The following is a 26,296-nucleotide window of genomic DNA, read 5'->3' as shown; positions in this document are numbered from 1 at the left end:
ACGTGAAGGGGCTACCGGTGAGCCGCGAGACGGTCTGCACTTACACCTGGGCCCAGCCGGCAAGGGCGTTCTCGGCGTCAGGGCTTCGAGACGGCAACACGACGAGACGACGACGAGAACAATGGGAGTATAAGACGGGGACTGGAGCTCGAAGAAGGACGAGATAAGCAACGGTGGCAGGAAAGATGCCAAGAATGAAGATGGAGCGAGCCGTTGCCCGAGTGCCCGGGTCCTTTCCTTTGTGAGAGGACGCTGGCATTTGGCCATTCACTCAACCTCCGCTCAGTGGACAATAGCACACCCGGCTCCGGACAAGCTCGCTCAACAGGCCTGACCTCGCCGGCCCTTCTCTCTGACTGCTGCGCTGCTGCCTTCAGTGTGCAGAGGGGCCAGTAAGAATCCCCCTACATGTCTCGGGAGTCCACCGGGGGGGCGTCGACTGGCGTTCACCCGCGGTCCAGTGAAGGTTTCTGGCCGGCGGACAAAGCGTGAGCTTGTTGCCTTTGTCTTTGGGGGCGCGAGCGTTTATCCTTTTTTTCTCCGGGGCCGCTTCGTGCTCTTCGGAACGTTTTTTGCGAGAGGGAGGGGGGCACGCCGGACGGGAATCGATCTCCCTCCCCCTCCTTGGCCCCCTGGCATCCCGGCAGTGATATACCGGCGCGGGTCCCTCTTCAACGCCCAGCCTCGAGGCAAAACCGCATGACACCCAACATTTCTACCGCTGCACCGCGCCTATTCGTCCTTTGCCCGCGTCTCTCCGCTCCTGCAGGCTGGCTGGGGCCCAACCTCGCTGTCCCCGGGGGCGGGCGACATTGTCGACGGGCCACAGGAATGCGAAGCGGCGTCGGCCTGGAATGCTGCGCCCGCCTGAGACAAAGGACGAATGGCTGGCGCCAGCCCGAACGCGGTTTAAAGGCTCGTTCCGCACGTGATGCTTGGAATCGGTCAATCGGTGAGGGTGAGCGGGAGCCCAACCTGCGATCGTGGTGTGCTCCGCATGCGTGACTTGCCTGCGTGCGTCCCATCGCTCTGCGCCCACCACGACCGTCGCCAGCCTGTCATGATGGCGCGCGTACGGCCCCCAGCAGGCTTCTGGTTTTGTCTTGGGCCGCCTGTCTCTGCTGGTTGGCTTTCCAGGTTCCTGGATGTCTCGGCCGGGGGCGACGCTCACGACGACACGCACCTCTCACTCGCAGGCGCCGCGCCTTCACACCTTTGACACTTCAGGCCGCTTCTGGGATGAGATGGATGGGTGGGTAGGAGGGGCGGGCGGCACGAGATGGGCGAGGCGTCGTCCTGTCACTTTTTAATTCCCCCGAAAAGCTTGGAAGGACGCCAGAAAACCCAATGGCAAGGCCCCTTCCCCCGTTTCGGTGTTTCGCCCATGGGGGCCGCCCGTTACAGGCAATATCGACACTTTTTGCTACTATTCCCACAAGGCGTTGCGCCTCCCCCTCCTCTCCCTCTCTCCCCCCCTTTGGCCTGGTAAAGCGGGTAAAAAAGATGAAAAAAACCGTGAAGTGGCATACTCTCCCGGCGCCGGACCATCCGCCAAAAGCAAAATCCCGTAGAAAACCTTGGGGCCCCCTCCCCGTCTCGCGAAGTTACGCTTCAAGTCTAAGGGGTACACTTTCTCTTCCCGTTTTGTCGTCGTCGACGCGGCCGTCGGCTCCGCCTGCTTACGAAAGGTACCCCCGTCCAGCTTCGGTGCTCAGCAGCGCCGCGCTGCGCCGGGCGTCGAGGAAGAGGTCCTCGCACTCAGCCACGTCGGCGATGTCGATCTGGGAACGGCCGTTGGCCTTTGCGAGAATGCTGCCAAACCATGTCAGTAAGCGGTTGTCATCCAAGCGGGGGACCAGACGATGGAAACGACGTTCCGGAATCGGAACGGCACAAGGACTCGTGGCCATCGTTCCTCGTTTCATCGTCTCCGGCGCATTCTGAAACTTACCTGGCAGGGGTCAGCAGCTGCAGGCAGTACCGCAGGCTGATGCGGACGCCGTGGTCCGAAATCTTGTCAATGGCAGCGTCGCTGATGGACACGCCTTCCGTCGACGCCCGTATCCGCACAATCTTCTTAATCTCGTCGGCCTGGTAGGGCGCCGTGGGAATGATGAGTAGACGGGCCAGGAAGTCGGTAGGAATGCCGTGGGCCGCAACAATGTCGTCGGTGCCTCTTATTGTGCACATTCCGCGGTTCGACGCCAGCACCACAATGGGGGAGATGGGCGATTCCAGTGCTCGGTTAAGGTAGGTGAAGCACTCCACATCGAGCATGTGTGCCTGGTGAACCCATGCGAGTCAGCGGCCTTGCGCGTGAAACAAACACGGGTCGAAAGCAGCCTTCTCGACATGCAAGAGAAGACAGGCAAAAAACATACCTCGTCGATGAACAAAACGCCCGGAACCAGCTCGGCCACGCCCTGGTCGATGTACTTGCTCACGACCTTGTTGATCTCGGCGCGCAGCTTCTCCGTGATCTCAGTCATCTTGGGCTTCATGAGCTGGCCCATCATGCTCATGATGTCCTGGCCGCCCTGGGGCCGCGCGTTGGCGACGTCGAGGTCGTGCAGCGTGACGTCCTGCACAATCTCCTTCTTCTTGTGCACCTCGCCCTTGGGGATGGGCACGTACTCCTCGGCCTCGAGGTCGAACTCGGTGGCGTACGCGTCCGACCGGCCGACGCGCTTGCAGGCGCCCGTGTTGGCCTCGATATAGATGACATCTCCGACGGTGACTCTCTCCTTCTGGATCGCCTCGTAGATGCTGGGGTCCAGTCGCAGCTTCTTCTGGCCCTTGGCGCTCTTGAGCCCGATGAGCAGCGTGCTGATGGTCTTGCCGTATCCTCCCAGCGGGTTCTCGGCCTCCTCCGGGGTGAGTTCTGTGACCTCGCCCTCGTACACCTCCTTCGTCTCGCGGACCTTGAGGCCAATGGCCCTTCGGAAGTTCTCCATGAGCATCTCCGTCTTCTTGACCTCGGTCGAGTAGATTTCGCTGCCGACGATGGGGCAGAAGGGGATCTTGGTGCCGAGCTCCTGGCTGATGGCCAGCGCGAGGGCAGTCTTGCCGGTGCCCGGGCCGCCTGCCAGCAGTACTCCCCTACCAGCCATCTTATGAGCTCGAATCAGGTCGACGACAACGCCACATGACTAGAATATCGTCAGTTGCCTAGCCTCACAGCGCGACACGCGATTGGGGAAGCCCGTACCTCTCTCGCGGACGCCTGGCCCACGAAGCCGCCGGCCTGTGTCTCTGCGCGTCCATCGGACCTGAGGCCGAGGCCTTTGATGTGCGTATGCGCAGCCGTCCGGTTGTCGCGCTTGTTGCCCTTGACCTCGCTGATCTGGACCATGTTGGCGGTTTCGGCAGTGACGCTGCCGGACGTCGAATCCAAGCCTGGCTTTCTGTGCGGTTGGAGGGGGCAGTTCTCTCGGATGCCGTCTGCTGCTATGTGCTCCCCGTCAGGGCTGTTGCGAGTTTCGTGGAGAGGCGATGAGGCTGGCGACGGACGGGCGAGGGTTCGAGATCTCGAGGTTTTACCATTGGACCCCAGCCTTGCAGTGCAGGCGCTCGCCCTTGCGCGGCTGGCTGGGGGGGCCAGAACGGCGGCCCACTTTGAGTCACGTGATAGCGCGAACGCGCGACTGCGATCACGCTGCTCACAAATCTTGGCTACCCTATATCAAGTCCGCTTCTTCGCCCTGGAGAGCAGGACTGACGGTGGCAATCCGTCCACTGCTTTCTGAAGTCGATTTGAGGGCCTTCCTAGTTTGTAACTTGCTGGGCCTGTTCTCTTTCAATGAGGCTTAGCCACCGTGGCTTTTTGGACAGTGGCTGAATCGTAGTTGTTTAACAACTCCATCGTCGACGGCAGCCGGCCCTGGTGACAAGTGCACTCATAGCAACAACTCATGCAAGTGCCGCAGCTCAAACTTACAATTTACACCACACGCCACTGTTGGTCAAAATGATGACCCCCATGCTTCTATGGATCATCGTGGTCACGCACGTTGTATCACGCAAGCTCGGAGACGATTTCCTAAGCAAGGTCACACTGCAGCAATGCAGTCTCGTTCCGTAACACTACGTGACTACCTCATCCTTTCCAAGTGTACACTCTCCGCGTTGCCGCCAACGCCCATGAGCATCGGCGAACCCTCCGCCTCGCCGCTCACGTTGTTCTGCCTCTCGACGTCCTCCACTTTCGGCGGCGAGGGCGGCTTCTTCATGAAGACGACGCCGATGGCGCTGCCCAGGATCAGCGCGCAGCCGAGGAAGCTCATGACGCCCATGCGGTGCCCAAACACCCAGCGGTCAAACGCCACGGCGAAGAGCATGTGCGTGTAGACCATGGCGTTGGCGCGGTTGGACTTGTCGGCGGCCAGCCCCGCCGTGAGGAGGTACTGCATCACGAAGCCCAGGGCGCCCAGCGCGAGCAGCAGGAACCACTGCTTGGGCGACGTGGGCGTGATCCACCGCAGGGCCGGCTGGCCGACGTCGAGCTGCGGCGCGGCGCACAGCGTCACGACGCAGATGACGGTGCACGTCATGCCGAAGAAGTTGACCGAGATGAGGGGGTGCGCGCGCTTGCCGATGGAGCGCAGCGTCGTGAAGGCCCCGGCCGCGCCCAGCACGCCCAGCAGGGCCACGCCCACGGCCACGAGCCGCTCCTGCGCCGTCGTCTGGTGGTCCGCCCCCGGCAGGCCCTGCTCGGGCGGCTCCGTCGTCGAGTGGTCGTCGCCGCCGGTGGACGATGACGTGCCGCCAGAGAAGAGGGCCGCCGGCTGCGCGATCAAGACGACGCCGAGGAGCGCCACGACGGTCGCCAGCTGCTCGATGCGCGTGAACGGCTCGCGCAGCAGGAACCAGCACACGAAGCCGGCGACGCCCGGCGCCAGGAACGTTATGACGGTGGCGTCGGCCAGCGGCAGGTACATCATGGAGTACCACATGCCGAAGATGCCAAAGAAGCCCGTGAAGCCTCGGGCGACGAGCAGCCACCGGATCTCGCGTTTGCCGATGGGGAAGTCGGGCACCTGCATCCACCACATGTAGGTCAGGCAGCATATCGACGTCAGGCTCTGCCGCAGGAGGAGGACCTGGACCGGGTGCATGCCCTCGCCCTCGAGCTCGAGCAGGCGCGCGCTGAGGTTCATGGAGGCGCCGAACAGCTGGGACAGCGCCACGAGGATGGCGGGCTTGTTGCGGTCCCAGAAGCGGGCCCATGATGATTGCTTGTAGGGCTGGAAGGGTTGCCCGTGGGCTGGGTTGTATGAGCCATGCGGTGCCGGGGAGAGTCTGCCGCTCGGGGCCGGACTCAGTGATAAGTGACGGAAGTGCTCTGCGGCGGTCGGATGTAAGGCCTTGTTGTCCCGTCCACGCATATCCGGGGACAAATCACGGTGATGGAGCGGATGTTGTTGTTGCGTCTCTCTTGCGTTGTCGTCGTCATAGTCGGGGCGGGAAGCTTTGGGTGACTGACGAGCCGGCCGTATCTCCGCACCGGAAGGCGGCCGACCGCCGTTGGGCTCAGGCTCCTCCATGATTTTGCGTCTCGCAGTCAAAGCAAAAGTTGCAGTGAGAGATGTTATTTACGCTGACGACGATTGGGTCTCAACCAAAACTAAGGACAACAAGAGCAGACAGAACTGCGCCATAAACAACAAACGCAGTGAGAGCAGAGAGGCCTGTTCCTCATCGAAGGGCTGCTGCTGCTGCTGGTGGCTGTGCACAAGGTTGAAGAACAAACACAGAACCGACTTTCCAATGAAGAAAGGTGCAAGGGAAAACAATGCGCAGCGCGGGAGCCCTCCCCTCCCAGCGAGAGAAAAAGCTAAAGGACCAGAACAGCAGCCGATGCCCTGTTGCTTTACTAATGAACAGCCTAAAAGAAGCACGATGCCCGCTCGCCGGCCCGCCCGCCAACCTCTTTGGATGGAGGGATGCTTGCGGGCTGCAGTTGGCGAGCAGGGGGGGGGAGCCAAGGGAACAAGAGGTGGTGGTGGTGGTGGTGGACCAGCTTTCCCTCGGGCCCGCAGCCAGTCGGAGGGGTGGCGACTACGCATGGAAACACAATCCATCTCAAGCCAGGCCATTTTGCACACACTCTGCACTTTGCGCGGGCCGGTCAGGCAAGTGTAGGATGAGCAACAGCAAATCAGGCAGTTGGATCGAAGACGAGCCCGAGCGGCGGCGGCGCCCTCTGCGGGGGCGGATGTAAGCAGGATGGACGGGGATTGGGGATTGGGGGAAGGGGGCCCAAGTGCTTGGCTTGCGTGCGTGCGCGGGCGGGCGGCAGTCCGTCCGTGGTTCCCGATATCGCATCGAGGGCGGTATCGGCGGAGGAGGAGGAGGAGGAGGAGGAGGACGGGCTGCGGGGCTGCCACTCCGGGGGTAAGCAGCGACGAGGAATGGATCCCTTGCCGATTGCCGCCGCCGCCGCCGCCGCCGACGCGGGGGTTCGGCGCAGTTAGCCGGTCGATCTCTTTTGGGCGGCCCGGCTGTTTTGATGTTGGGGGGCAATAGCCGTCGCCGACTTGTTTCCCAACACGTTGAAGAGCCGTAGCGAGACCAATTCATATCCTGCTGGTGAGAAAACATATACGACGTATAGTTAAGTCGGTAGTGTTGGATACGTCCAGCGAGCCTTGTCGGCACTGGAGGCATATAAACCGGCATTGGTGGGCATCACCGATCTTCCACCACCGATGCGTCCCTCACGCCGCGTCTCTGCTCCGCCAAGGCTCATCAGTACGCGCACGGGCCTGCCGACGGGCCAGAAGAGGCAGTTGCGGGAGAAGTCGTACAAAGTGCTAGCATTTCCCCTTGTGCTGGCCGAGCAACTACAGTTTACTATACCTGTGCACGACAACGCCGTGTTGCGCCGGGCCACTTGCTGGAGCTGCGGGCTCAGTCTCTGACGGATCTCAACACAATACCAAAACATTCTCTTGCCGCGATAAAGCTTGTACCGAAAACGCCGCGCTACCTGCCCGTAAAACTCTCGGCTGTCAACGCCCGAGAGAGACCATCAGCCACAATGCCCCATGCCTCATGCCCAAAACGCCAAATGACATAGCCCATGACTCAACAACGGAAACCGTCTTGACGCAACGCGACGCAACGCAACGTCATCTTATCGCTTCTTCCCCAACGCATCCGCCTCCGCCTCCGCATCATCATCCGCCTCGCCCAACTCCTCCTCCGCACGCGCAGCCGCCGCCGCCGCCGCCGTCACCGCCGTTGCCCTCCCACCAGCTCCACCACCCGCGCCGCCCCCCGCCTTGTCACCGCCGCCGCCGCCGTCCTTCTCGCGCCTCTTCTCCTCCTCGGCCGCCTCCTTCATGATGTCGTCGTCGTTGTCGCGCAGAATCTCGCGCGCCTTCTTGATCTCGCGCTGCTTCTCAAACACCTCCTGCACCTTGCCCAGGAAGGCCGGGTTCTTGCGGAACGCAAACTCAAAGTCCTCGTACTTGATCTTCTGCCGGCCCGAGTAGTGCGCCGCCCGCGTCGCCTCGAAGGCGATGGACTGCATGAAGTCGGTCAGGATCTCGTCCAGCACCCGGATCGTCTCCGGGAGCGGGTTCTTGACGTCGCCGTGCGCGTAGAGCAGCTGCGCCACTGCGTGGTGGGTGAGCGAGGTTAGCAAAAAGGGCGTCGCGGGGAAGGGCGGGCAGCGTAGCAGCCCGACGGGTGCGTAAGGGGGGCGACGTACGCTCGATGTGCGAGAAATTCATCTTGCCGACATTTTTGCCGGCTCGCGCGCGAGGCTCCATGGTGACGAGCTGTAGGCCCCGGCCGGGAGCAACGGGTGCAAATGCGATAAACGATGGTGGCTGAGCGTTGGAGGCGACGATGCGCACGTCGCAACTTGGGCGGATCTGGTATGGCGTAGCCTCGAAACAGTTGGAAAAAAGCCCGGTGCTTGAAGAAAAGTACGAGGCAAGGTCCAGCCTCGCGAAAGCGGCAGATGATGGACGTGGATAAACGTGCGTCGTCGAGTTGATGAAGATGAAGTGTCGACGGTGCCCCCACGAGCAATGGCTGGTGGAGCTGCCCACTGCAGCGGCCTCGCGTCGGCAAATCCTCGCTTCCCCACAGCTTGCCTGCCAGGTAATAAAGCTCCCCTGGCGCGGCGCATCAGACGCGCGAGGCTGAGAGGCCACCATTCAATCACCTCGAACCACAGCGCCGTGCTGCTGCCGCGAACCACATCTCGCTCTTCCCACACGCTTGCTCCCGCATCGACCATCGCACATACAATATCGCTCTCTTTTAAGCAAGCTTCAACATGGTATAGACGACCGACCCCCACCAGAGTTTCCCATTCGTGACGTTCCCCCAGCTAACTCGCCGTTTCCCCGCGCGCCTCCGCAGACGGCCCTCTTCAACTTCCAGTCCCTGCTCCAAGTCATCCTCCTCCTGATATGCACGAGCACATACGTCCACCACTTCGCCCCGGGCATCATGGACCGGAACAAGAATGGGTAAGACGGTGTCCCCCACATGCGCGGCATGAGCAAGCAGCAAGCCAGACAGGAACCCCCCAAGCTGACTTGGAGGCGCCCGCGCGCTCGCAAATCCAGAGTGATGGGTATCTTTTGGAAATGCGCCAGGATAGGTGAACGCCTAAGCCCGTACATCAGCATCTGCTGCGTCCTCATGGCGGTACGCGCGACCTCTCCTCTCCTCTCCTCCTTCCCCGCCCCCTCGCGAAACCCCCTCTTCTGCAACCACCCTCTCGTGCCTTGAGAAATGTGCGCTCAGAGACTGACGCGCGTCGCCCGCCAGGTCTCCCTCTTGATCTAGATACACGGACGCAGACGACGACGACGACGACGATCAAAACGAGTATCGACGGAATGCACACCTAAAGCCTACGAGCTTGGAGTTTCAGGTGTTGGCGGGAAATTCATCATCATGGAAAACTATTCCGATGACGTAGGCTGTCTGGTTTGTGCAAATGGTCCGCCGGCGCCGAGCCACCCGATTGTCCTGCATCTGCAGGGACGCCGCTCGGTACTTGCGCCCTCCTGTACGCCGAGGGATGCGGCAGCAAACTATATACCAGGCACTGAAATGGCGGAAGTGCGATGTGGCCTATCAAGCAAGCAAGAGTGCCGGGAGCTGCCGGCGGGCATGGATTAGCTCCTGGCCGGACGTCCGAGAATGCTCATCCACAGGACGGCGTGTCCTCGCCGCACAATGAGCAAGGAGCCATTGCAAGTAGGGCGTCAATACACTAATCATCTACCCGCATGCGTTGACTGCTGGCGGCAATGGAGGACACAGAAATCATGTAAGCATGACGTGGCCATCAAAGGTTTCAGGATACCCTGTATAAAAATCATGAGCATCGTCCCATCGCCCATTCGATGCGCCATCCCATGTCGATAGCTGCTCGGGCACCAGACCTTCGTCTCCCCTACGTGTCTATCTCTGGCGTTCGAGCAAATGCCATCATGGATAGCAATATCATGCCAAAATCTGCTCATGCCTCATGCACTCCATCGGCAGTTGTGGCGACACCCGGGGGCCGCCAGCAACTCAAATCACATGTACATCCGGCAACCGCCATAGCCTTGCGAGTCCCTTCCCCGGCAGCCCAGCCTCGATGGCAATCCCGCGTCATATCCACATTGTTGCGCCTCATTACTAGCGATTTGACTCCCACGAGGGTGTGGCACGCTGAAAGCCTCAGAAAAGCCAGCCGTCGCTTTCGCCGAAACCGGCAAGGGCGGGCATTGCGCCACGAGGGTTTCCCCAGATGGCTCTCGTCTGCCTCCAGGCTTGGCCGAGGAGGCAACAGGCCGTCTCGAAATGGCAAACCATGGCAAACAGGGCTTTCGGGGGAGAAGGACCTGGAAGAGAAACCTCTCTCCTTATTTCCCAAAAGAGCCAAACCAAGTCCCAAACCAACTCGCCCGCATCCATCAGGCTGTAACATGCCGCATGTGATGGCGACAGCCCAAAAAAAGACTGAGCGTCGGCAAACTGCTTGGGCGACAGGATTTAAATTATTAGGGGTGTGCGGCGCAAGTACCGGTACATTTGGCGAGTCGTCGGCGCGCCCATCAGCCAGATTCCCGAAATGGGCAGCCATATCCGCGCCAGGCTTGGCCGATGATGGAGGGCCGGGCATCCATTTTGGACTTTTTTGGGCAGACGAAAAAAATCCAGCCCACCGGTAGCACGGTAGGGTCGGGCGGGCACGCTCTGGCTTCCAGAACAACCGCCGAAGAGGGTTGCAGCGGCGGCCGGGCTTGGCTTGGTGCCGTGGAGGAAGCGGCGGAGCCCTGTGACCCAGCGGCCCAGCGGCCACGACACGACACGAGACGGTGACAATGGGGCTGGGGACATGGGGCCGCCCAGCTGGAGACCTCGCTTGTCGGTGCTGCATTGCGACTGCAAAGCGTACTCGCAGTGCCTTTTTGCCGCCGGAAGCGTGCGAGGTGTCAGAGTGTCAGCTGGAGTTGTGCGTCTTTTTGGCGCGACCGCCTGCGTAGTGGCACGACGAGAGCCGCGATGGAACGCATCTCGTGGAGCGCGCAATGCAGTGCGACGATGCCAGGCCCGTCGCATGGTGGTTCCGTCATGGTCGTGGTCGATGTCATCGTGGTCGCCCGCCGGTCGGCACCCGCCCGCCCCTCCGCCAGCTGGCTCTCCCCTCGTCGACGTCAAGCCCGCCACGGCGGAAGTGGAAGATGCATCATCGGCGCGGCGGGACCCCCGGGACAGTGCTGGCTTCTCGAATGCACCTGTGACATGCTCTGGGCTCGCCGTGCGACGTCCGGGCTGCTGCTGCTGCTGCTGCTGCTGCCGCTCGCCCTGCCCTGCCCTGCAGTTTCGCCGCTGACGGTGACGCAATGGCCTTGGACGCAAGGACTCGGATCTTTGCTGACCTTGGGGCTGCAACATCGACGGGGGCCCGGATGCAGCGGCGTTTCGTGTTTACATCAACACATCCTCAGTGCAATCTTCAGCTCACGCGCCGCTGACGGCTTCCTCGGGCGGACAGCACGCTCGACGCTGTGACAGGGCACTGCTGCACCTCAGCTGGGCTCCAAGCAGCAGTGAACCGCAACCAACCTGGCCGAGGCATTGACGCTTGTCCGGTAGCGGGCTGGAACCAGACGGCGAGCAGAGATCTCGGGGGCCACGTGAGGGTCCGGGCCGGACCCAGAAGGGAGGGACCCAACGACGGCGGGACCGCAACGTGGCTGGCCACCCTTTCCGGGCATCGGCTCTGTGAAATGGATGGGCATCTAATGTGCATGGGGGCGGAGCCATCCATCGCTCGGTTCCAGGCGTCTGGGCCAGGCCACGAGACGAGTCGCCAGCCCTGGTTCACGCATTTCGTTCCCCGGTCGGTCTCGCCCCGACTTTGATGATGTAGGTTCCTCCGTGCAGCGCATCCGCACCAGTAGTACAATGCCGGCGAGTCGTGAAATGTAGGCAAGGCATGCTATGGACAGGCATCTGGCGAGCTGGTCTGAGGCTGAGCTCGTAAGTACAGCACCGCACACGTTGAAAGCCTTTTCGTCATACGACACTTGCATGCATGACAGTGCATACCGGTTGCTTAGTTATGAGATGAATGCACGAAGCAAGGTATGCGGTATGCATATACGGAGAGCGGTCGGAAACGGCACGTCGTAAGGCAGCCTGACCCTTGTTGACCTTGTTCGTGGCGACCATTCGTGCGCCCCGAGTTCCCGTGACCGTCAGCACCGAACGGCGACCCTGCTGCCGATAGCCTTGCTGTGATTCCAATCCGTTTTTGCCTCCTTCGCATTGCATTGCGCTGCACGGCATGTAAGATTCATGGCGCTGCAGTGAGCTGTGCTGCGTGGAGCGCCGATGAGACGTGTCACTCCGATGATGAGGCGTTCCTCCGCTCCATGCACGACAGAGCGGCGGCTCTGAAATGGTCCGACTTGACATGCAGCTGTCGCAAGAGGTCCCTGTTCCGTGTAATGATGATCGCTGCGCCGACGCGCCGCTGTGGCGTCAATCTTCCGCGCAAGGGCGACAAGTCCGAACCGCCCTGGCCCCACGCCCGGCTGCAGGACCGAACGCGGTGATGATGCCGTCGGGGCCTGTTGACCTGCGGCGGATGCGTGAGCGCCGCTGATGATGAGCCCGGCGAGGTGCTCGTCATCGTTTCACCCCGTTTCAACGGCACCACGTTGTCACAGACAAAGCATACGCAACCCCAAAACACCCTTTGTCGGCGCCCAACAGATACAGAAAAGGCGGTGCGCCCTGCGCGTAAAATTCGTGTCGCAAAGCCATCTGCAAAGTGCCGGGCGCAGGACATGCAGCACTGCACCCCGTAATACTGCCCCGTATCTGGCGTGCAGGATGGAACTATCAGCCTGTCTCTCTTTGACCCGTTGGCGTTGGTCCACTACCGCTTGTCGTCGAGGAGGTTGAGGCCGTCGGCCTACCGGTGGTCATGCAACAAGCCCGGGGGGTCTTCCCGACTTCCGCTTCGGACCACGGCGGCGCACATCGCAGCCGTCGTCCGGGACCAGTCACTTGCATCCGCGCTTGACCTGGCGGCGCAAGGACCATCGTTTGCCTGCCTCCTGGCGAGGAACGAGACGCCACGGCATAAACGCCGTGAACGTGAGTGGGAGAGCCAGCAATGGCTGTGGGGGGTTATCCCCGGCCGCGTTTTGGTCATACATCCGTACTTTCTGCAGAGCCCGGGGCGATCTTGACACAACCTTCACCAGGCGATACGATCCTGCGGTGCCAGAAAACCTCTCACGGCTATATCGGGTCGCAGCGATGGTGACTCGCCGACGAAGGGGGCGCCTGCACGTAATAACCCGCTGGGCAATTCGTGGCTGGTCGTGCGTTTCGGGGCTTGGCGGGTGCAGCACTCTGGCCGCATAACTTTGACGCCTCGCCATCTGTTTTTTTCCCGCCCTCCTTCGTTTGCCGGCGCGGCGCGAGGTCGTGCACGGTCATGGCGCAGCCAGGGCGCCCGGCGTTGGCCACGCTAATAATATTGCGGTACCGTGCCTCGAATCGACTAATCGCCTCCCTGTGCCATCTTCAATATTAGATCTGACGGGGGAATATCTAACCAACACGGAGGGGAAGTGATCCGCAGGGACACAGCTGGCGTAGTCACCAGACCCTGCAGTGGTCCGTAAAGACATCGGAGGGTAAGAGAGTCTTGAAACGTCCCCTAACGTGTCGTTTCCATTCTCGGTACACTACCGTAGCCGGTCCACTTCAGGGGCCCTCGAAGGTGAGGGAGGCATGGGGGCCGAAGCCGTCCAAGAGCGGTCGCACTTGAATGTGGTCCAGTGGGTAGGCGGCCGGCAGCAGGTAGGGGGAGGATGCGCTAGCTGAGGATGTGCGTACATAATAGCAGGTGTTTGTGTCCCCAGTGTCGAGTTGAGGCTGCTGCGTTCAGGCGGTTGGCGGCAACCCATGGGCACATCGTCATTCCTGGCCCCGGACCCCCGGTCCTGTAATTGCAGATATTGGAACTTACACGCCGCAGTTGACGGCGACGGGGCTCCGCCCAACCGACTCCGTCCACAGTTGGTCCGGCTCTCCGTAGTGGGCTCGGTGCTAGTAGTCCAGCTAGCAGTTGCTCGTAACCGCCAAAGTCAAAAAAGCATGAGGGAAAAAGTTGCCGTCTGTCGGAGTCCAAGTTTCAGCAGCTGGCTGCACAGTTGGCCTGCTCCGGAAACAGCGAATGGATGTTCCATTTGCTCTTCGTTGCGACGGCGAACCCAATGGCGGTGGACTGGAAAGCCAAAGCTCCTGCTGGGACCGTTTGTTACGGATATACCTGACACCCGTCATGGCGCCAGGCTCCTGGTGGTTGACGGCTGCCGCCTTCTTCCCCCGTCCCATTACTCGTGACAACTCCACCAAAGTCGGCACCGCCCTGACTAGGTCTCGGCAAGGTCGAGCGTAAAGAAAGAAGAAAATCGTACCCCGCAGGGATGCTTGCACATGACGAGTCGGCTGCCGAGCCCGGACCGCCTTTCGCACTCTATCCGAAGTTGACAATGCGGTTGGGTGGTTTTGCCCTGGTGTTGTGTCGCGTTTACGACCTATTCCGTCACTGGAGACGTCGGGAGGCAGCCTCACCGTGTTACTGGAGCAAACGACATGTAAGTTAGACGTCGAGCCGCTGGACCATTCGACCGCCAAGGTTCGTTCGGCGAGTCTCCGCGACTCACAGCCGAGGACTTGTTGCGTAGCCTGTGAGCGAGGTCGTATGACCAGCATGAGGTGAAGCGCCCCCAAAGCTGGTTCAAACTTGGCGAGGTTGCATCAATGTGCAAGCGACTGAACGGAGAGCTGAAAGGATGTGAAGCCGTGAATTGCCCCGGCGGGCTCAGTCATCATCGCTTGGGGCCTTGCGGGATCAATGCCTCGCCTCATTCACCAAGCACTCCAACGCACCTGCCAACCTGGTATATCTGCTCATCAGCGGTCGGCAGGTACGAAGCAGGCGTCGCAGAGTACTTGCGAGTACGTGCTGGAACGCGTACCGGATTACGTACCGGGGTACGTACTCGTACAGGTCTCGGTAAAGGCACGGGGGCCACTCAGCCAAGCAGCCAGTCCCAGCGAGTCGGATCACCCAGGACGGCAGGAGGGGCCCACGGAGCTTCCGTTATTTTGGCTCACCGGCGGTGGGCACGACCCAATGGGCAGCGCTTGAAAGGCTGTTTCCAATCGGCGTGGCAGTCCGCAAAGTACGAAGTACCCGGCACCGGCGGGTTTGTGTGTGTGTGGTGGCGAAGCCTCAGCCACGTCTCCAGATGGCCAGCTGCGCGAAGTCAGGATGCATGCTCAGCGACGCACGCAGCAGCTGGGCCCGGCCGACACACGACACTACGTCTACGTAGTAGTCGGGTGGATGCCACGGCAGCTGCGGGCAGCAGCCAAGTGCGTGAGCACCAGTTGGTGGCGATGCATGTACGAAGTACCCAGAATGCGCTCTCGTCCGTATCCTCTGTGACAGAGGGCAGCCCTGGACAGCCCTGTGATCCACCGTCATCTGGCACGTCCGATCCCTCGTGACCATGACAGCCCTGACGTCGCTCTCGAGACGCTCACCAAGTACATAATACACGGGGCAGGTATGATTTTGATACAGCCCGCCAGCCTCCGGCTCGCCTCCCTGCATGCGGCCAGACAGGACGAACCTAGGAGGCTGCCAGCAAACTCACGAACCCACCTCGTAGGGCTCGCGGGAGGGTACAGCACAACATGACACGCACCAGACCTGTGTCAAAAGTACGCTGACACCCGAAGCTCGAACGAAACCGTGCCCACCTGAGGCGCGGCGTTCGGACGTGCGAGTCAGGCTGTGACAGAACCACGAGGTGGTGAAGGTGCTACCTTGCGCACAGCACGGTTGCACCGCCCGTCGCAGGACCGGCTCCGAGGGGGGCAATCACCGAGACGACCGCTGGCGGGCGTCATCAGGCAACCGGGCGCGATAAGCATGCCCGAATGAATGCTGTCGGCTGGTGCGAGGCTGGGCACACCCAACAACCAGACCGTGTGATGCCAGTTGTCCTTGGTACCGTTAGTTGGCGAGGCCGGCGGCGCCATCACAGCGGGCCCTCAACTTCCACCTCCGCCAGGACAGCTGCGCAATCAATGGCAGAACATCGTTGGTGCCGCTGGATTGTCACTGCAGGGACAGGAACTTGGTAGCGCTGCACGGACGGATGCGGGAAAAAAAAAGGAAGAGGTCACCTGGTGCCCTCATGGCGGGACTATGGGACAATGGGCGAGCGCTCGCTCGCGTCTGGGCTTCTAAATTTTCTTTTTTGCTTTTGCTTCGTGTCTGTGGCATGACAGCAAATAAACACTTGATGATTAGCACCGCGAGGGCACGCACGCGCGCGCGCTGTAGCAGTGCTCGTATGCACGTCACCCGCCGAGTCTCTGTGCCATGTTAGTGACTCCGTACAGTGTGCTGCTACTCCGAGTCGTGCAGGGTCGGTCTTATTAATGACCGACATTAGGAACTCTCAGTCATGCCATTGCGTTGGGCCGTGTCTCTTGTCGTCCCTGTGATCGACCACGCCTTTACTGTACCTTGCCAGAGCTACGGACCGCAGTAGAGTAGTACGTTAGGTAGGTAAGGTACCTCGGGCAGCCGCTCGGCTGGGGGACAGGCAGGAGCGAGCTGGTGCACCGCACCGTTAGTTGTTGACCTGAACACGGTCAAAGTCACTCACCTGGACCATCCATCCATTGCTGCCCCTGTCGTGCAGACGAGACATGCAAGGGTCGGTCGGCCAGGCACTCAAACAGCCTTGTCCACCATGTCCATCCACCACCATGCCAGCCAGGCGCGCAGCACGCCTCCATGCCATGTCGTGCCATGTCCCCCGGCCATGCCATGCCATGCCATCCCGCCACTGCTCCCGTCGCGACGGTCGCGGATGAGGCTGGGGCTCGCGATGGAGCCCGTCCCCCATCAATCGAGCCGGATAGGCGTACCGGCCTGCCCGCAAGGGGATTTTAATGGGCGCCCATCGTAGGATCCATGCCATGCCGTGGCCCCGTCCGTCCCGCAGGTCCCTGAAAACCGCCCACCCCTGGCCTGGCCCTTGGTTGGTGGATACTGGGCGAAGGGGTGTGTTCCGTGTGGTTCCCACCACATCCCGCGCATCGTGGGTGGTGCCCTCGGTGCCCTTGGTGTCCTCGGTGCCCTCTGTGGTGGCCTCCCTTTTCCTCCCCGGGCCTGGCTGGCCCGCGCCGCAATTTGAGCCAGCATGGGGTGGTGCCATTGCCGGTATGATGCGTGTGCTGTGCTGCAGGCAGAGCGCAGAGACACAAGGCGCTGGCACTCGCAAGTCGCATCAGCACGGCGGCCAGCTCTCACACACGCGCCGTGCCTGCTGGCGTCCTGGGCTCCGGCCGCCTCTGCGTGAATGTGTTGGGTTGTAACAATGCGCCTGCGTCTCTGACATGCAATGCAGTCTGCAATCTGCTCTCTGTCTCCGCGACAGAGGACAGACACGCACTCGCGCACATACGAACATCATCAGCCAATGCCAGAGGCTGTCCGGGCACATCGCATCGCATCGCATCGCATCGCGTCGCACCCGACCTTGCCAGGCGGCAGACGTGTGGTTGGGAGTCACACCTCATACGGCCCTCCAGCTGCTCTGGTCTGGCCTGGCGTGGTCTGGGCTGGTTCGTGCCGTCCGGCCCAGCCCAGCCCAGCCCAGCCCAGCCGCGGCACATGCGCGCCCTCTCTGTGCCTGCCTCCTGCCTCCACAACAGTCGCTCGTCATGTCTTAGGGCTCCCCGTGCGTTAGGTAACTTCCATGCCCATTGCCAGGGCGGGCGCGCCTGAGGCAAGTCGTCCTCGTACTTACGAGTGAGCGCCCGCGCCCCGGCGATCCGGCCCATGTGCTGCTGGAGCCGCATCCTCACTAAGGCAAGGTTAGCGATGCCAGCCGTCCAGTAGCACCGGCGAAGCACGGCGTCCCGCTTGCATGTTCAGCTGCTGCCGACCGTGCTGCCGGCCTTGGGCCGTCCACTGACGGCACAGAGCCTCTGATCGCCGCCGGAAAGAGAGAAAAAGGGCGGGTTTTGGATATGAGCAGGTGGCGGAAGGCAATAAAGAACCTTGAAGTTGTTGCTGGACCTAACCGCCATGACGCACGCTCGACCGCGGAAAGTGACTGTGCTGAATCGGACTGGGCGACAGCGCCCCAATATAACAAGGTACATCCCAAAGGCTAAGCCCGGTCGATGGCGGCCACGCATGACTGGGTATGCATCTTCTGCGCCTCACGGCCTGCTGACCTCCATGACTTCCGGTGCGGCGCAAAGGTTGAACTGGACGTGACTTGCCTGACTGACTGGCGATGGTGGTCTGTTCTGGCCGCGAGGGCGGCGGTAGGGGGCCAGCATGCTGCGCGGTGTGAGATGCCCCGTAGCCCAGGGGCAGGCACCTCAGTGGGCGTGCACCGCCTGGATGGGTCAATGGATGGCTGCACCTCAGTTCAGCAGTCCGTGTCCCTCGAGACGGAAGTACCGGCCCGCCGGAGTTGGCCGTCGGAGGTACTTGGGGTCTCCGGGCTGGGACCAGACCTCGCGTCCACTGGTGGCCCCCGCCATGAATCTCACCTCAATTGTTTGGTTACCCGCCTGCTGGGTCGCTGGGGCCCCCCTCCCCCCACTGCGATCCACCACCCACCAGGCGCTCCCTCACTGTCGCGCCCGTCGCTGCACGCTGGGAATGGTACCTTGCCTTGGCTTGCCCGGGTCCAGCAAGCCTCCCACCACGGCCTCCACCACCACCACCACCACCACCACCTTGGGGAGCGCACCCCCCCTGGAGGTACCAATCCCAATGGTACCCGACCCAATCTGAGGCGTCTGGCGCTCCCTTGACCCCCTACCGCGGACACAGCGCTTTGGCTTCAGCGGACTTGACTCTGTGCGGACGAGCCACACCCACCATGCCACCCTCTGTCCCAACTGCTCCATCCGCCGCCGGCACGGTGGCGGCTGCCACCACGCTAGCACGCCGCCCACTGCCCACTGCCCATGCCATCCGCCCCCGTGCCGATGGAACACCCCATGTCACTCTACCCAAGTACTCGGACGTCTCGCAAGTCATGCACATCGTCCCTGGCGGCAAGTCCCAGTCCCAGGCGCCCCCCCTTCCTTCCTTCCCCAGTGGATGGTCGTGGTGGTGGTGGTCAAAGACTTGTCTTTGGGTCCCCTTTTTCTCGCCGCCCTCCGTGGGCAGTTTTATTAAGCCATGCCATGCCCTCCCGGCATCTCCTGCCTTCTTTTATTCCTTCCCTCCCCCTTCCGTTTCGAGATCTTGCCTCTTTTCCCTCTTTCCGGACCGACTCCTAAACTGCCTCTCTCTCTTACTCTCTCTTCTCTTGCCGTCTGTCATTGTTCATTGCATTGCGTCTTGCCCCCTTCGTCACTGCACCCATTGCATGCAACCTCGGCTGAACGAATACACGCCCAGTCCGGCTCGACGCTGCAACCCACGCTCCTTTGCATTCGCCCTCACGACCACGTCACTTCACGCCATTGGCACCGGATAGATTCACTCAGCAAGCGTTTTCGACTCTCGTCGGGCCATACAAGCAGCCGATCACACCACACATCATCCTGCTGGTCGACGTTTCCCCCGTTTGCAGCGAATCTCTTCACCAACAAAGCGAGGACGTGCAAGGGGGCCACTTACAGCAAACGCCGCCCCCCCAAGTCCCATACTTGGCCGTTTGGTGCAGCACTCACACACCGGAATTGTATGTAAGAACGGCAAACCGCATTCCCGCTCCCCTTGTTACGTCGATGCCCAATTGCAAGCCGCTTTGTACTCGCTTGGCCAATTGTGTCGAGGATCCGTACTCGGGCAGCCACGCGGAGGTCCAGGCATTGCTCTAATGAGCGACTGCCGGCGCATCACTCTGTGTGCTGGCTTTTGACACGGCCGTCGTGGACAAATTTCGCAGTGGACTCGAATAATGTTGGTGACCTCACTAACACCATCTCCAGATCTTTGCCTCACATAGACGCCGCCTGGCGTCTTCCCCCACCGCGAAGTCGACCTGCTGGGAGACCATTGGCGTCGTCGCCTGAACAGGCGACGGTCTTTGCACCACCCGACGAACCCATTCGAACGGAAACATGGATCAAGGCTATGGAGGGCCGGTGGAGAGGTCGCGGACGCTTTCGACGTCTGGTCCCGTGCCCAACGGGGACGGTGAGGCCATGAAGGACACCGACGTTCAAATGCAACCCGCACCTCAGAACGAGACGGAAAACAGCAAAGCCGCGCAACCATCACAAGAATCACCTCGGCGGTGTGAAGGCCCTGTACGGACGTCGTCGCCCGCGTCGGCCGGCACATCAGAGTCTGGCTCGACTAGCGCCTCCGAGTCGGAACATGCAAGGGGAGAGACTACTTCGGCCCTCACAAACCGGAAGTCCCGCCGCCATTCGGCCCCACAGCCGTCTCCCCTGGAACCGCCTGTAACTCGCTCTACATTAAGTGAGCTTGACGTGTCTAAGATCATTCACAACCCAAAACTGCGTCATGATATCAACTTCGACCCCGAACTGCATTTCCGACCGAACTTGGATGGCGAGAAGGGCCGCAAAAAGCAGGAAAGGGCGAACCAATTCTGGAAAACACTCAAGGAAGAACTCATCGAATTCATCATGGATCGGCCAAGCTTTGACCGGAAGCACGGCGAACGAAATGACTGGACTCTACCCGCCTTGCTGAAAGCTGTCAAGGAAATCATTCAGACCCTGGTACCTCAGCGCGATCGGCAGTTTCTCGACGAGGGCCTGAACGTGGAGCTGCTGATGCAACAATTTAACAAGGGCATTGCCGACCTGGAGAAACTGGCATCGTGGCTGTCTCGTGTCCTCAAGTCACACTGCGCTCCCATGCGCGATGACTGGGTCGACACCATGTATACGCAACTGAGCAACGGAAACCGCAATGGCGACCTCGACGAACTGGTAACGGGCATGCGCAGCCTCCTGAGCGTTCTCGAGGCCATGAAGTTGGACGTCGCGAACCACCAGATTCGATGCCTGCGACCAGTGCTCATCGAAGATACGACTCACTTTGAACAAAAGTTCTTTTTGCGAAAGATTCAATCGCGCAAGGTGGACGTCACCGGCGCAAGGCTCTGGTACGCGGACGCCGAGCGGATATGCGATCGCCTGCCGGGCACTTCCCAAACCTTCGGCGACATGGGGGTTTTCTTTGACGGGCTCACCCGGCTGCTGCTTCCCTCTACAACAGAAAAGCGCGTGCCGAGCACCTTCCTGTTCGACGAAGAGCGCATCATGAAGCTGAGATCTGACGTGTTGGACGCCATAAACCTTGACGTGTGCATGCGCATGTACGAGGAGCTCGAGGGTCTTGGGTCGCTCGACTACAAGGTCTTGGGCGCTAGGCGGGTTATGGACGAGTTTGACCGCTGCGCAACCCCTGAAAGCGACTTCAACTTCAACACGCCTCCGTCGAGCTCTCGACCTTCGAGCTTGGTCTTCAGCTCTGCTGGCTCGACGTCTTCGTCTCCTCGATCGTCGGTTGTCCTCCCGTCGTATGTCGCTCCGGAGAATACTGAAGCCCGAGCAAAGGCCCGCAGTCTATACACCTCCCTCGTGGCCCTCTTGCAAACTGCGACGCCGACGTCGCGACCTCATGCGCGTTGGCAGGAAATGGCCCCATACATGGCTGTACAGATCTTCCGGTCCACAAGCGCGCCCCAAGATATGCTCGCCACCTTCGAAGAGAAGGTTGTCAACACAATCTGCAGAGCCAAGTCCGAGCTCTACGCGGAGGTCGAGTCCAACTTCCGCCAACGACTCATGGCAGAGCTGAGCGGTCGCGTACGGGAGTTGAAGGCGCTTTCTGGCGTCTCGCTCTTTGCCGTCGCCACGGGTGCTCGCATCCAGAACAGCGGCGTGCTGCAGACAAGCCGCGATACGGAGACGTCTTCTCGTGACGGCCTGGAGGAGGGTGGCATCGAAGACATGGCAACCCGTCTCGCCCATCTCGGTATCCTGCACTGGAGGGTCTGGGCCCCTCTCGTATACTCTGGCGACCAGGACGACATGGTTCTCGATGACGCACCAAACCAGATCTGAGGCGACTCAACCCAACGTCCGTCTCCACGGCTTCCCAAATTTATACTCGAAACAGAATGGCGACGCACACTCAGTCATGGCAAGTCCGAGAGACTGTCTTGCTAAACTGCATAACCGCACCGCACCATACAAACACGCCTCTACACACAAAGCTGCGTTCGCCACTATATCACACTACACACTAATTCGGCATGGGGTTCTCACAACCCCCCGGCTCGACAAATATTTCGACCATTTGCCATATCGTCTATCATACAGCTTTACCCATTGGAGTTTCCGCTACAGGAGTTCAAGCCATTAGACCCGGGTACGGAACAGGCGGCCGGACTTTTGTATTTTTTGCTTTTGGCATCGGCATTCGAATTACACTTCAGCATTTGATTCACAGGCAGCTCTGCGACGCGTTCGCCGACCGATTAGTCTATTATACTGCTTCATGTTTTGCGCTTTCGACAAGTCGGCGTTGAGGAATGGAAGAAAATGACGGCGGAGTGCAAGGCACGCCGCCTGCCACCGCGTGGGCCCACGTCAGGGGCCGGCACCCGGTGAGAGCAACTCCAGCATTTTTCTTGTAAGATTTCAGGTGGTCGGGATTTCGATAGACTCGCGTGGCGGCTTCGGCCCCGGTTCTTAGCAGAGAGAGTAAAGAGGCAATCATACACAAACCAGGGTCATCGATGGATGATCCCGTTATGTTTACTATGGCGTTTCGGCATTGATCAGTGATTGCGACCGTGGTCACTGGCCGCGAATGAATTAGCACGCATGGCTTGTCGCCCAAAGCAGCGCGGACTCATGCAGATTTTCCGGCGTGGCTTACAACACGCCGTCTTTAGCAGCGCGCTTGAATTCCGTCAGCGGAAATGCACCATGTGAGGCAATTGCTTGGCAGACAGACCTGAGCAGTTGTGTACACATCTGCGGAAGCATCACTGCTAGTATCGAGAGCTTCATCGGAAAGGCTCAGGCCACCATTGACGCTCTTTTGCTTCAAGTATGTAGTTACGGCCCCCCTCTTCATGGATCCTCCAGCGTGCTTTGTTTTTCCTCCACGCACGCCTCACTTTGGCCGGGTATGTGCTACATGAGACCGTCTCAGGGAGCGCGGCGTGACTGTGTTGTTGGTCTTATATACTGTATTATTTGTATCTTGATTTGTTTTTATTAAGTTACACAACAGGTGTTGTTTACCTACTTTTGGATGCTGGTGAGGAGGTTGGTGTGATAGCCAATATGCCCAATGGCATGGCGGTAACAACAACTAAATTGCCGTCTTGGTGAGTCGAGGACCTGGTGAGTCGATGGATTGGTGGGTTTACTGCATGTGTTGATGAGTTGAATGCATTGAATATGTCTCCGGGTTGTCATCGACCACTGGAAATCACGACGACGTCGACAGGATGACAAGAAAGTAACTCTCAGTGTGTAAGCATGGCCACTGTTACAGATTCGAGAATTTCGAGCGTCATTGCGGGCTTCACGCTTGCTTAGTGCTTTTCCCAACGGTCGTGCAGTTTAGTGTCAGGGGTCACCAACCTTGTGTGGCTGGGCTGGCATTTAGTGTGTAAGTGATGTTTCGTGGAAGGCTTGCAGTTAACTACTTATGTAGCCGATGTATAAGTTGTGATGACGGCGGACCGTGACTGGGAGTTGAGGTAGAGGAGGGAGGATGATGGAGGTGCACATGTGTCTACACTTGGCACCGCGAGTAAGAGACCAAATATACTGAGAAAGCAGCCAGGTTGATGAGGTTCAATGTCAGACTTATAAACAACGTGTAAGTGGCGATGGTGGCGAGCAATGAGTGGGGAAGAAGAGGACAGGAAGAGCGCATGCATCTGCACGGGATAGTATGAGTGGAGCACAAAGGATGTAGGGCCTCAAGGTTGGTGATGCTCAAGTCAGGACGTATTAATGGTATAGAAGTGGTGCAACAGATAAACGAGCAGTGACTGAGAGTAAGAGAAGCACGTGTGTCTGCAACTACATGGCGCGAGTGAAGGACACAAGATGACTAGTCACCCGCAATATTGCCCGTCCACTCTTTCCCCCAGCCATAAGCAAGAGAACAACGCATGAGAGTCACGAAGTGCCAGCGTGGCAAGCGTCAACGACGTAGCTGCCGAGAGTATCTAGATCCCGCAGGGCGGCCGGCATCTGGCCTGTCCTCGTACATTGGCGCCATGTATGAACACATATGCACACATGCAAGATGCAGGTGGACATGCTGCGCAGCACGCGGCACCACCGTAGGGGCACGCACTCTGCAAAGTAAATGCTCTCTCATTAACGGCGGCCAGGGTGCCGCGTGGCTGGGCCCGGTGGAAGGGCGGGTAGGGTTGCATATCTTGGACAGCCCAGGGTCGTAGAGTTCAAGTAGTGAGATACGCGAAATCCGGGGTACATACGTGCGTAGAAACTTAGATGACGCCGCAATGGTTGGTACAAGGGAGGCCTCCAAGACCACTCGGACTGATATAGCTCGAGATGAACCCGCACGACGGCGAGAATATGATATACGCGATTTGCATCACTTCTGTTGTCAAGACGACCCTAGTGTCGGCGGGGACGTACTCATCGCCTCGACACGACAGCTCTCCACGACGGCGGCAAATGTAGTACACACCATTGCATCGCAAAATGAAGTAATTCACTGAAAGGTGGTTCTCCGGGCACCTCACGCAGACAGGCTCCCTGCGACGACTGAACACAAGAGCATGCTCTGACGTTTATCCGCCCCCCATACGTGTCTACTGCATATCCCACCCCATCCCTCACTAGTCAGGGCAGCGGCGGCGGCAGAGACGTTTTCATGTGATTTTCAACACTGCAGGGGTTCTAGAAGTCAACGCTCAAGGGCGGAGGACCGTGCACGAAGCCCTACGTATGAGCTCTATTACCCGAATAGGACTGTGGCCGTAGATTGTATGGCTAGATTTGCTTGGGCAAGGGGACAAGGCTGGAAGAAACCTCATAGGGGCAGGCTTGCCGCGAAGTCTATGCAAAGGGCGGGGGTTCGGGAGGCTCAAGTCCTTGGCTTGCATGCGTCCGGGCCGTGCCGCAGTGCCATGAGCTAAGGCGGGCTGGTCACGTCGATGCCTATTTATGGCCAGGTCCCCTGAGCTGTCCACATTGTTTAGCTTTCGTCCCTGCCCGGCCTTAGGTTCACCTATGCGTGGGCCCTGACAGAAATAAGATAAAACGGTCCGTCGGGTTCTCAAAACGGACCCTCGGTGCGGGTTCGTGCTTAAGCGAACGCGCGGGCGGCGTCCGCTCACGCCGCTCTTAAACTTTGACCATGGGACGCACGCATAGGCGCGTGCGGGGATGGCGGGCCGTGGTGCTTCCGTGGACCGGCATGAGGGCATGACGACATTTATTAGGTGTCTCTTTTTCGTGGCATCTTTGTCCGTGAGGTTTCTCTGTGAAGTCTCACCGTGAAGCGGAGCTCCGTGACCTCTCGCCGCCGTGACGCATTGCCCGGCATGAGAACTCTTTCCGTAGTTTCTGCCTTTGTGAGGGTCCCCTTCTTGGCTCCTCTCCGTCTGTGACTCTCCGTTCGCGGAGACTCTCTCTCTCTCCGCGTGGAGCCCTTCCGCTCGTACATGCGTCCGTCCGCGTACGTGGCTGGTTTGTGTTATCGAGATGCCACTACCAGGCCTCATGTCCGGTTTCTTGCCCCCGTGATGCATCACTCGGCAAGGGATCCCCCTCCACAGTGTCTCCCTTGGTGCGGGTTCCGTTTTTGACCCTCTCCGTCTGTACCTCTCCGTTCGCGGAGACTCTCTCTCTCTCTCCGTGGAGCCTCCCGCTTATACCTGCGTCCATCCGCCTATCAAGTGTATTTGGTATATGTTGTCAAGACGCCACTTACAGACCTCATATCCAGACCGGAGATCTCCGACCGTCACAACAGACGCAGCCCGTCGTGAATATGCCGGGGCCGAGGCTGAGCCTGAACCTCTCGCTGTCCTCACCAATTGACCTTTGTAAACATGCCCGAGGCTGGACCTCTTGCCGTCCTTGTCAATCGACATTGTCAAACAGCCTTTCCACGATGCAGCATGTCGCGGTACAAGCATCCGTCCACCGCTCATGGACATTAATTCTGTGGAAGGGAAGAAGTACGGCACGGGCTCATAATTCTGTGAAAGGTGACAGTTGGCAACAACACGACGTCCTCGGGGTGTCGACAGTGAGAGCCACAAACACGTCAACATGCTTCTTTATCAAAGACTATGGCTGCTTCGGTCCTAACCCTGACTGACATCTGTGGGGCGAATCCAAAGAAGCCCCAGCCCCGTCCACATCCAAGTCCCCTGTGTCTTTATACTTCCTATATAAACACGGGCGTCCTTTGTTTTTCTGTCAACCCCTCTCCTGCTATTCCTGCTTCCTTCTTCCCCTCGGCACCTCTTTGTCGCCGTCGAGACGGCGTTGCCCATGCAAGTACAAGTCTATAATGCCCAAAGCACCCCTCATCAAAGGCCCGAAACCGAAAAGATAACAAAACCGATTCCCCAAAATAGAGATATGTTACAAGAAGCGAAAATAGCCAAACCGGCCGATGCCCAATAGCTGGCCCCATGAAAGCAAGATGATACAGGGAACAGAGTCCGTATGAATGAATATACAAGAAAAG

General features: G+C 59.7%; 4 protein-coding genes across 4 annotated transcripts; 1 reads left to right on the top strand and 3 right to left on the bottom strand.

Annotated features, from left to right (window-relative positions):
• Positions 1-1,679: 1,679 nt before the first annotated feature.
• PLICBS_008485 (RuvB ATP-dependent DNA helicase pontin) lies at positions 1,680-3,352 on the bottom strand (the record flags this gene model as incomplete). The annotated part of the gene is made up of 4 exons (XM_018323992.2): positions 1,680-1,812; positions 1,952-2,283; positions 2,382-3,149; positions 3,209-3,352. The coding sequence occupies 4 exons, from the start codon at positions 3,350-3,352 to the stop codon at positions 1,680-1,682; spliced, it is 1,377 nt and encodes a 458-aa protein (XP_018177171.1).
• Positions 3,353-4,091: 739 nt separating this feature from the next.
• PLICBS_008484 (uncharacterized protein) lies at positions 4,092-5,543 on the bottom strand (the record flags this gene model as incomplete). The annotated part of the gene is made up of 1 exon (XM_018323993.2): positions 4,092-5,543. One exon carries the CDS (start codon positions 5,541-5,543, stop codon positions 4,092-4,094), a length of 1,452 nt encoding a protein of 483 aa, XP_018177172.2.
• A 1,592-nt stretch (positions 5,544-7,135) lies between these two features.
• Positions 7,136-7,775, bottom strand: PLICBS_008483 (uncharacterized protein; the record flags this gene model as incomplete). Its single annotated transcript, XM_018323994.2, has 2 exons — positions 7,136-7,620; positions 7,715-7,775. The coding sequence occupies 2 exons, from the start codon at positions 7,773-7,775 to the stop codon at positions 7,136-7,138; spliced, it is 546 nt and encodes a 181-aa protein (XP_018177173.2).
• An 11,896-nt stretch (positions 7,776-19,671) lies between these two features.
• Positions 19,672-21,654, top strand: PLICBS_008482 (uncharacterized protein; the record flags this gene model as incomplete). Its single annotated transcript, XM_018323996.2, has 1 exon — positions 19,672-21,654. One exon carries the CDS (start codon positions 19,672-19,674, stop codon positions 21,652-21,654), a length of 1,983 nt encoding a protein of 660 aa, XP_018177175.1.
• Between the last annotated feature and the right edge of the window lie 4,642 nt (positions 21,655-26,296).

The sequence above is a fragment of the Purpureocillium lilacinum genome (genome assembly GCF_023168085.1).
Source record: "Purpureocillium lilacinum CBS 284.36 DNA, scaffold_6, whole genome shotgun sequence".
NCBI lineage: Eukaryota > Fungi > Ascomycota > Sordariomycetes > Hypocreales > Ophiocordycipitaceae > Purpureocillium > Purpureocillium lilacinum.
Note: the sequence above shows the minus strand (reverse complement) of the source record. Positions and strands in the feature narration are given on the sequence as shown.